At 39.9% G+C, this 11,021-nt stretch overlaps 2 protein-coding genes across 2 annotated transcripts; both read right to left on the bottom strand.

The window, feature by feature from the left end:
* Positions 1-282: 282 nt before the first annotated feature.
* On the bottom strand, positions 283-1,968 carry gp1bb (glycoprotein Ib platelet subunit beta). The gene is made up of 2 exons (XM_072433409.1): positions 1,864-1,968; positions 283-1,295 (listed from the first exon to the last, which is right to left on the bottom strand). Exons 1-2 carry the CDS (start codon positions 1,951-1,953, stop codon positions 666-668), a joined length of 720 nt encoding a protein of 239 aa, XP_072289510.1. The 5' UTR covers positions 1,954-1,968; the 3' UTR covers positions 283-665.
* Positions 1,969-2,209: 241 nt separating this feature from the next.
* septin5a (septin 5a) lies at positions 2,210-9,632 on the bottom strand. The gene is made up of 11 exons (XM_072433405.1): positions 9,465-9,632; positions 8,021-8,111; positions 7,848-7,934; positions 6,382-6,505; positions 5,752-5,886; positions 5,132-5,249; positions 4,957-5,058; positions 4,180-4,276; positions 3,957-4,092; positions 3,785-3,887; positions 2,210-3,151 (listed from the first exon to the last, which is right to left on the bottom strand). The coding sequence occupies exons 1-11, from the start codon at positions 9,537-9,539 to the stop codon at positions 3,089-3,091; spliced, it is 1,131 nt and encodes a 376-aa protein (XP_072289506.1). The 5' UTR covers positions 9,540-9,632; the 3' UTR covers positions 2,210-3,088.
* Positions 9,633-11,021: the final 1,389 nt, after the last annotated feature.

Raw genomic sequence — 11,021 nt, 5'->3', positions numbered from 1 at the left:
ATGGTTCACTTTTAGTCAATTGAAATTGTTTTTCTTCAATGCATGCCTTGTTTGATGCTGTATGTTGTATGTTGCACCGAATCACCAACGCAAGTTCCTAGTCTGCGAATTTTGTTCACTGACACTAGACCTTTTCTGATTCTGATATATTTGTCAGTGACAGAAATGTAAAGAAGATATATAGCCGATAGATATCTATTTATCAAAAAGTAAAATTTTTGTCAAGGTTTAAAATGACTAACTAATGTTTTTTTATCAAAGAACCACTGAAATATCGAAATACTTTGTTAATTGTTTTATACACAGGGTATATTTAAAATTTATAATGCCACAGTTATATATAAGAAACTTTTAAGGTCAGGTGTCCATGTCAACAAACAACAGTTGCATATGTAGGCTGTGATTTATAAACAACTGTATCATACAGTAGCTAAATTGTGTTACATTTAAAACAGAAATAGATACAGATCAATATTTTCTTTCACAGTGCACAAATAGAGAAATAATGCATTTTTCAGAGTCTGTTTAAATTTGATGCCAACCTCTATTAAAAAAACAACAATCAAAAAACAATACATTTCAGGTATAAACACACTGGACTTGCAAAATGCCATGGGGAACCGATGTAAACGAAACATCAGATGACAGAGAGCATCATGTCTGTGTCAAATACTTGTGTCGTTCAGGGGTGCGTACTCGTCCCGGGACGTTTCTCCTGCAGTGAAGCTCTCCTCTTTGGTCCTCCTGGCCTCTTTGGACATGTGCTGAAACCTCCGGAGGAACACGACCACGGAGAGCAACAGCGCCCCCTGCAGCACCACAAAGCCCAGGAGGCACAGCTGCGACGCCAACGCCAGGTCACAGTACCAGTAACGACAGGTGTCCAGCAGCTCCTCCTCGCTCAAATACGCCACGAGTCGGCCCCGGAGGTCAAGAGGTGAACTGCAGTTGACCTGTAAATGTGACGCGTGTCGGACGGTGTGACGTAACAACCAGGCGCGCAGGTACAGGACCCCGCAGTCACACGCCCAGGGGTTTCCGTGGAGGGTCACCGAGCGCACGCGGGGCAGTGAGTCCAGGAGAGCGTTGGGCAGAGTGGTTAACAGGTTGTCATGGAGACGCAGCTCGGCGGTCTCGGCGGGGAAAGCGGTGGGAAGAGACGAGGCGGTGAGAGAGCGCCCACTGCAGTCCACTGTTCCGCCGTGACACGAGCAGATGCCAGGGCATGAACTTTGACCTTTACAGGAGAGGAAGAGGAGCAGCACCAACAGCTGGCTCTTCATCTTGACGGGGCTCTGCAGAGAGAGAGGGGCCGTGTGAGGGAAGCGTTTAGGCCTGTGAGATATCCCCACAAGTTCTGCACTGGGCCCCAGAGAAGTTGCTCCAGTTGGTGTTATACAATGAATAAATAATGTGAAAATATTAAACTGCATGAAGTCGAAAATTGCTCTCATTCAAGAGTTAGGGTTATATAATATATTAGCTATAAAAAGGGAAAGCTTTAGATGACTGAAGTGAGAGTAAAAGTAAAAGATGATGCACACCAATTATTGATGTAGTTGCTCCCACAAGATTCCTGATTTCTGGAAATTCCAAACTATAGTAAAACAATAAACACTCTTTCAAATCATCTCACATTGTCAACATACTTTTATCACAGTTTCCAATGAGAAGGCAAAACCTTTAAGAAAATAGGAAAAACTGGGTCAAAAGTATTGGTCTCTTAAAAGGGTAAACATTTTGTGTGTGGCATTTTTTTTGTCAAATGATTTCCAATTCCAACCTCTCTAAATACAAAGCAAAAATCAGTTTTAATAGGTTAACGCATACACCTTAGTAACAAAGTCGTTTGTGCGTACTCACCTTGAGCGCTGCTGAAGCGAATGGTGTTTTTTTGTGTTTTTTCCTCAGAGCTGAAGTGACAAGCAGCTGGCATCGACTGATAAAGAGCATGTCCTGTACTGGTGAATATGTATGATCACTTAAACCAGCGGACTAATACTATTACATACTTATCTTAATGTCCCTATGATTTTCCACTGATAAAACAGACTCGCTTCCTTTCCTTTTCCAAAAATATAGTTTATTTCATGTTGTGTGGTACTTGACTGGCAGGTCAAGGAAGCGTGACTACCAAAGATAATGAGTCAGCAGATTAAGCTTTTGCTGCCTTATGACAATGAGTAAAATAAGCAATGCAAAAATGAGAGCATGTTCATGTAGTGTTTATTTGTGACACTTTCAGAAATGAGCCAATGCTCACAGCTCACTCATGTCTTGAATCACTCATACAAATGACATCAATACAAAACTTCACTCACAAAAAGCCACTTCAGCAGAGAAGAAACCACAGCCAAGACAGTAGTCTCAGTATTAACCATGGCAACAGAGCACAGGTCATATATGCATTTATTACAAGCACAGGGCTGAAGTAAAAATAGGCCCAAAATCTTCAGAGCGCATAAAGAACAGCAGCATGCTGCCACATGCACACTGCTTTACTCTGTCATTATGTCCTGAACGCTCCATTCACAGTTTGCCACTAGCGTCAATTGTCTCAGCCAGCAGTGTTACTGGCCGTTATGTGTCCACGATGAGTCAAAGATACACGAGACGGAGTGAGTTTGGATTCTGACAAAGTCACTGCGGTCATTATAAGGGCACATTGGGGTGCATGGACGGATACACAGTATTACTAAGGATAATATGTCAGGTACACAGTCTTTCACAAAATAACATGAAAATATATATTTTAAAATGAAAACATCACAAGTTAATGTATTACAAAACGTTTTGCAAACACAATTCATACCCTGATAGCATATCCAAAAAGGTTTAGCACTGAATTAATAAATAAGATAAGATAATGCCTAATACTTAAATTATGCTTTTGTTAAACAAAGTATATCTTTGTTAAGACTTTTAAAGCACGGGGGCTCATAGTTTCAGAGAAAGGAAAAACTCTTGAATCTTAGCCACTGCCCAGGCAGACTATACAGAAGCACCAAACAGCCAGTCACATTTCAGACGGTCTCTGTTGTTCTGAGCATAGAAAGCAGGGGGCGCTGTAGCTCTACTTTAACCACCATCACTGCTCTTTATCATGCATCTGCTGCTGCATCTTGTTCAGCATCTCCTGCATCCTCTTCAGCTGCAAAATAAGATGATGTTTAAATAAACATAAAACATAAAAACAAACTAGATATTTATTCATAGTTATTTATGAATCATCTAAATGAATGAATCATCTAAATCTACACCTGGTATAGCTTTGGGACAAGTCAAATAAAAATAAAAAATAAATACTGAAACAATTTAGCAAAATACAGTATTTCCTTTCATAGTTGAGCATGGTCATAAGGTTTACAGTCAAAACATTTTATCAACATTTATTAGGTCTACAATCCACCTCTGGGTCCCGAGCGGCCAGTTCAAAACCACCTGAGAGTTTATTAATGCAAAATATTGAAGAAAATATTCAGTGGCAGTCATCTGGACATCTGGTTTTAGAAAAAACAAGACGTTTCGACTCTCATCCAAGAGTCATTCTCAATCTGCAGATCTAGTCTGAGAACTCTGATACTTATCCTAATCTGAGTAAGCCCTGCCCACCGGGCGGAGCCACCTGATAATAGCCTGTTTTGTTTTTGTTTTGTTTATACTACGAGTTTCAACTGAAACCAATATTCTTTGCTACCCTAACAGCCCTAATGCAAAAATAGTTGATATAACCACGCCTCAACCACATTCTGTGTAAAACAAATGGCATCATCAGTTGAAATACCTCCTCATCTTTCATTTTTATGAGCTTCTCAGTTTCCACGTCAGGAGTGGAGAGGGGCAGGATGGGGATAGGACTCTCCATGCGGTTGTCCTGGGCCAGTTTACTGTTCAAGAGAAAACATGACAGTAACTCATAATGTCACGGTGCTGAACCTAAAGCAGTGTTGGCTCACCTGGTCATCTCCTGTATGCACTGGGCTCTGTAGTTCTCATAGTGAACGTCACAGGTCACGTCTTTGAGGTCGTGCATGTGCGAACGAATCAACATGTTCCTCAGTTTGACAAAATCACAGTGCGACTGGTTCTCCACTGAGCACATAAACACAAATGAAATTAATGCCGTTATTCACATCTTTATCAGTGGTGTCTGATCAGAAATGTGTTTTATGGTTTTACCTTCGACAATACCCCAAGGATACAGGCGTCCTCGCACTCTCTGTCCGCGGGCCTCCACCACTGTGTTACTGCCAATCACAGCAAACGGGGTGCACTCCTGTTACAAACACCAAGTTTACAACGAGCAATACATATGATCACATTTACTCAATTCCCTGAAATAATATGCATCGAAACTACTAAAGGAGTCACAAGCCGCTGTGCTTTTGTTATTCTCTGGCGTAAGCAGGCTCTGCGGATTAATTTATAGCAGAGGTGGGTGAGTGGTCAAAATTTAAATTTAAATAATAGTTTAAACAAGCAATATGTTGTTTCTTGTGGATCACATTTTGACAAGGATATGGATCATATAAAAAAAATAGGGGTATTAAAATGCAAATAAAGGGCCTGCATGAGGCATAGGACCCTGTAGAGCTTCTGGTCCAGTGTTTCATTTGAACAATGTGCTTGAAATTGATGTCTATTGTTGATCTTATTGTTGTCCATTTTCTAGACACTGAGGAGTAGTTCTTCATTTGTCAGTTCCAAGATAAAACTGAAATTTCAGACAAAAATCATCCAAATTAACCCTTTCAGATAACACTACAATAAACAACAATATAAAATCAAATTGTGTGTCTGGACATGCCAGTAAGAGACTGTAAATACAGCAGAACTGACAAACAATTAAAGCTATTAACATGTTGTATGTATTTAACTTAATTTTCCCTCCTTTACTAATCATTATCATTCAATGCGTACAATAAGCAGTGTAAGAAACACCTAGAGGGCGCTTACCTTGAGTTCTTTGTCGAGCTGTTTGAATTCTTCATCCTCATCTGAGTCACACTCTGGGAACTGGTACACCTTGATCCCAAACTTGTCGATTTCCTCCCGTATCTTACATAAATATAAATAAACATGAATACGAGCCCATCCAGACGCTCGCATACTACAGGGCACTGGCACTCACTCGGTCTTTGAGCTTCTTGATTTCGTTTGGTGTGAGGCAGTCGGCTTTGGCAATGAGAGGAATTATGTTCACTTTTTCATGCAGGGCCTTCATGAACTCCACATCTACAGGTCGCAGCCTAGCAACAACACATATTTATAATCATAAATCAGTATTTTCCATTGAGGTTCATATAGACAAAATAAACAAAAACATGGCCAATTCCTGAATTGAGGCAAAAATGAAGTGTAACATGTGATTTGAACAAACTGGGATCAACCACAGAATATTATAAAATGTGAAACATCAAGGTGTTTTGTGTAAATTAAAAAAAAAAAAAAATTGATATCATAGCCTGGTTAAAAGACATTTACAATTGTGTTTTTACTTTATATGTTTATCTAATAGGAGACAGTACATACTTGACCACAAATTATACTTTTTATAAAGCTCAAATACAATTTTAGGGGTAGAAATGAGCCTTTTTGTTTTGTTATAAAGACTTAAAACCACTAGAACTGATATCTGATGTCAGTTTATCATTGTGAACATGTCATGGCTTATTTTGCCTCCTCATTCTGGAATAGTTAATATTCTTATGACATGATAAAGGGCCTAAAAGCATAAAATATTTGTATTACCCATGTCCAAACGGGGGAATAAAGTACAGGCAGCAGTGCACTCGGTTGTCCTGGATGTTTTTCCTGTTCAGTCCGCTCTCATCTCTGAAGTACTGCTCAAACTGCTGGTCTATGTAGTCCGTGATGGGCTTCCAGCTGCATTAATCACATTTTAATCACAATTACATTTTACAAAAGATGACTCAATCAAAAACTGTTCTGAATGATATGGGAGCTCCTTCTATCTCACCACGCCTCTAACCAACAGTGGCCTTTAATGGCCTTTAAAACATGAATCATTAAACTCTAGACATAAGTATGTTAAGTAGCAGCAGGAAGTAACTTTTCTGGTGAAGGAGCTGCTTCCTGCTTGTCTCAAGAAGATGCAAAATTCTACCAGGAATGTCCACAGTATGTTATTACAGGTCAGATCTGAGGGGAGGCGAGCCCACTCATTGTAGAGATGTGTGTTTTTCAAGACTTTCTAGCAATAATTTAATAAATGCAAGAGACGCGTTTAATGCCCCTTCCAGAAAAGTGACATAGTGCCCCTTTACCTTTGGACAGCACACCCATCATTAATTTTGAATAATCATGATTTCAATTACGACCCAAATAATGGTGATTGAGACTTGTTCTGTATTGTCTCACCACTCGTTGTTGTTGACTGCGTCTCCAAAGCCTGGTGTGTCGACGATGGTGAGCTTCAGCTTTACTCCCTTCTCCTCGATGTCCACTGTGTGTTTGATGATCTCCACTGTTTGATTGATGCGCTCTGAAGGGACAAGGCAGGAGGTTATTCTCTAAAACATGTGCGCAGGCTTCTTCTAGTAGTACTAAGGGTCTTAATCCCTTACCTATAGACTTTTATTCATGCTTTAGCAGTGGTGGAAACTAACATAGTACAAAAGTAAAAGTACTGTACTGTAAGATTTATAATTATCTGTACTTGACTTGACTTTTACAGCGTATACTTTTACCTCCACTAGAGGTAAAAAGAGAGTAGAGAGTAGTTATCTGTACTTTCTACAGATAAATATTAGCTGGACTGGGCAGTAGAAATTACCCTTCTTATGATTTCAGATCAGAATAGGTTTATTGTCATTGTCAATGAACAAAATTCACAAACATAGGAACTTGGCTAGGTGGTTTGAGAGTTATTTTCACACATTCATAATGAAACCCTGCAAAAAGGTTTTGAATTTAAGCCCAAGCTTTGAAAAAGCAAAACTATACACCTAAAATTGGAATTGACAAAAGATCAGAACATGGGTTCTTAAAGTACATTGTTTGTGCTACCTTTATTTGAGTAATGTTCCGCTCCTGTATCTGTACTTTTACTTAAGTAACAAAAGTGTGTACCGTATTTTACGGACTATAAGTTGCACCTTTTTTCATAGTGCGACTTATACTCTGGAGCAATTTATATGTGATATTAGTTGTTATTTTCACACTGGCAACCGCAAGAGGACGCTTCAAGCTCTAAGCGACACAGAAGAATCTGCACTTCCTCTACCTTTGGAGTTTGCGGAGTTGTTTAGAAGTGACACAGAGGAAGAATAATTCAATGGATTTAGTGATTTAGGGTAATATTGATGCTTTGGTAAACATATTAGCATGTTCTTTATACTATGGTTATCTGAATAACTGTCAATATGTTACGTTAACATACCAGACACTTACGACAGTTTGTTGTCTGTGCGTCATGTAGCTGAAGGTGTTAGCGTTAGCATACGTACACCTATTCACCATGTTTTCTCATCTGTTATTATTTTAAATTGCAAGATGAAATGTCTGTTCTTGGTCTTGGATTTTATCAAATAAATGTCCCCAAAAAATGTGATTTATACTCCGGTGCGACTTATAGTCCGGAAAATATGGTACTTCTTTCTGCTCTGCGCTTTAGTCCAGCTTTATAGTTGGTGCTTGTCCTGGTTCAGATCTGGTTTAGTTATGATTTACAAATCCAATAAGACTTTTGAATTTCTTTTTAATCCAGGATTTTGGTCCTCTAGATTAAATCCTGGTCTTTAATCCCGATGTTACTTGGAAAACCACATCTTTGATCAGGCACATTAGGCTCCGCTGTCTGGTCAGTGTTGCATTTTAAAACTCACCTTCAGCGTTTAGTAACTTTCTGTCTTTGTAGAGGTCAGTGAGGAACAGACTGTTGACCAGAGTGGACTTTCCCATCCCGGACTCCCCTAAAACACATATTAACAACAACTTTTAACATGTATACAGCAGTAAATAAATACAGTGAGAAGTACAATCAAAGTTTATAACACACCTGCCACCATCAGAGTGAAGTCGAAGCCCTTCTTCACTGATTTCCTGTGCACTTGGTTGGGCAAAGTGGCAAAACCCACATACTGTTTCTCCTATAGGAAACAGAGCAGACAACACACACTAATGAAACGATTGTTAAGCTTTGTCTTGTAAAACATCAAAAACTAAATAAAAATATTGCCTACAATAAAACTCAAATGTCCAATTCAAGCCCAACAAAAATAGAAGTTACAAGATATTTGTTAAATGACTGGACTTTTAATGGCCCTGCAGCCTTTGAGTGACCGCACTAGAGGACCCAACCTCATACAGTGGAAAACACACGCACGCACTGAGAATAACCACCGTCTAAGAATTCCCACTAAACCTCTAAAACAGGCAGGGCTTGATGTCAACATTCAATAATAGGCCTAGCAGTTTCTTTAATATTACCTTAGTTACTAGTTCTGCTAAAGCCAAATCAAACCATTCAAAAACTATCCAGGAAAAGTCTAATTCTGTAGGCTCTTTACTGTGGTTATTTGCAGTTTTTGTTGTTTTTTTTGGTGTGATTTTAAAGCATTTTTTCCCCTCTTCTTTAAAGCACATTATTGATGCATTTTCTCCAGCATTACCTGTTCAAATGAGTATCTAGGTTTGTTTGTAGTTTTAGTCCACTATCTCGACCCATTTCACCCAAGCTTTTCTGATTGTACTGTTTTTTTCCGGGTCAATTGCAATTAAGGCCATGCATGCACAAACAATCATATAAAAAGATGACCACATGCAACACCAACTATAAAATAACATCAGCTAGGAATTTGTTTAAAAAAAAGAAAAAAAGACTAGGAGCATAAGCAAAATGTTAGCTACAAACAGCACCAGTGTGTGTGTGCCAGAGTGGTCCAAAGGCTCCGCTGGCATCATGAATTCATGGCCCTTTCTGTCCTTAATATTTGAATGTGAGCGGAGGTCGTTCATTTCCACAGATGCTCTTGAAAAGCTCTTTCACACAAGCCAAACACACTGACTGTTAGCATCCCGCTATGCTGTCACAATTTGTCACTGGTATTTCCGACAGCCCCGAGAGGGAGAGAGAGAGAGGATTTGTAAAAACACAACAGACAATGCGACCAGTGAGAAGAACAGAGCTTGACAAGTGCACATATGCACATTGTGACCGAGGAAAAAGAGGCTGCAAGAAATATTTGGTCATGACAAAACAAACAACAGAAATGACACTATGTGAGCAGCACATCTGTCGGAACAAACAAACTTCATAAATTGTGGAGTGGAAAAGTTTGGCACAGAAAACAAGCAAGTCATTCAAATCAGATTCAGTTTATGCTCCAATAAATAGCTTTATGCGTTTCTCATTTACACTAGCCATCTACTGCTTACTTGTCCAAACAGCAAACAGTAAAATGTTTCTTTTATTTTAGGTTTGTCCCAGCCCAGATTGTTACCTTCTGCCTGGCTGTCCTGACTCGTGGGCAGAGTAGCCGTTCCACCAGTTTCTCCTGCAGCATGATAGCATCCATCCTAAGATCCCAGACGATATTTGCTCAACTCTTTCCTGTCTGTGCACTTTCTCTGACGCTTGGTTCCTCCTTCTCTACCCTTGCGTTTTCCTTTTTTCGGGCCCGTCCTCTCGCCCTTGGTGCCCCACAGCGCTCCTGCTCTGTTCAGACAGGTACTGAGGAATTCTCTTCACTCGCAGCATGGGAGCACATGGATTCAAGTCTGGGGGGAAACCAGGGGTGGCAATTTGAGGGCGGAAACTCGAGTGGGACGGAAAGGGTTGAGAGGTCTTAAAGAAACTCATTCATTCAGCCTGGACTCCCTCCCCCAGCTGTGCCCACTAAAAATAAAACATACACGGGAGGGCAGAGTGGGAGGAGAAATGGACAGAATCTGTGCGGAAAGTTATAATACATAAGGAGAACCTGTTAAAACATGACTGACAAAGAGGGCTCTGAACAAACAGTAGACAAAGACAATCTCTGAGCAGCAGGTACAGGCCTGTGGAGATGATCCTCTCAATAAAACCTGACAATCAGTTTCAAACATCACAATGGCGAACACTCAAATGTGTCAAGTAAACACGAGCCAGAGTCAGGAGCTTTTATAATGAAACTACAGCGTAACAATGTGCATCGCTTGTTATTTTACTGTAATTTGTTCCATGTGTAAAGGGCTGCCGTGCTGCATTTCTGATGTGTCCGCCACCTGCTCGTCTCAGCCGAGATGGTATAGCTTTGCTTGGAATTTTCCACAGTATGGCATTACACGTGTTTAAAGTGTGGCTTTATTAGACAGGAAAGAACAGAGTGACATGGGGGATGAGAGCGAAGGGAGGACTTACAGTAAATTGTCGGAGTGGGGAATTCATGTTTTTGGCAATTCAAAAATAAATAAATGTTGGCACGTATAAATTAAACATATGCAAGAGAGATACGTTTAATGTCATACAGAACATTACGGGCAAAGAAATGTTATCGTAAACAACTACAACCAGGATATTTACTTCTGTTTAAAACAAATCTTAACGCAATTTATATCACCAAGGATTTTCAAAGATGGGGCCAGTGCATAATAACAGTTTGTAGGTTTCTTGCAATATTAACTTGTTTAATTTGCATATGCATTCCAATAATGATACTCTTTGATAAACCATTCAGAACCAATCCTACAGTTCCTTAGGTTTGTGTTCTTATGCTACAAACAGGGATTTTTTAAAGACATTCTATGGAATGTTTTAATATATCTTCAAAATGGACATCATCAACTAAACTGGGACTGGACCAAGGATTAAAACTGCTTTACACCAAATCAGAAATATTTACCTAGTACCCCCAAAAGCATCCTGCGTACTACCAGAGGAATCCGTCCCACAGTTTGAGAACCACAGCAGTGTGATGAGGTGAAGGAGGTAGCAGCAGACGTAGAAGATTGCTTCCAGATGTGATGGCGGTGAGTGTGGCTACTGCTCGTGGGTGTGTCCAGGCCTACACAATGTGGCC

The sequence above is a fragment of the Eucyclogobius newberryi genome, unplaced genomic scaffold (genome assembly GCF_026437365.1).
Source record: "Eucyclogobius newberryi isolate DKJ021-1_F unplaced genomic scaffold, fEucNew1.0.hap1 SCAF_6, whole genome shotgun sequence".
Taxonomy (NCBI): domain Eukaryota; kingdom Metazoa; phylum Chordata; class Actinopteri; order Gobiiformes; family Gobiidae; genus Eucyclogobius; species Eucyclogobius newberryi.
This window is presented reverse-complemented; position numbering and strand designations above follow the sequence as displayed.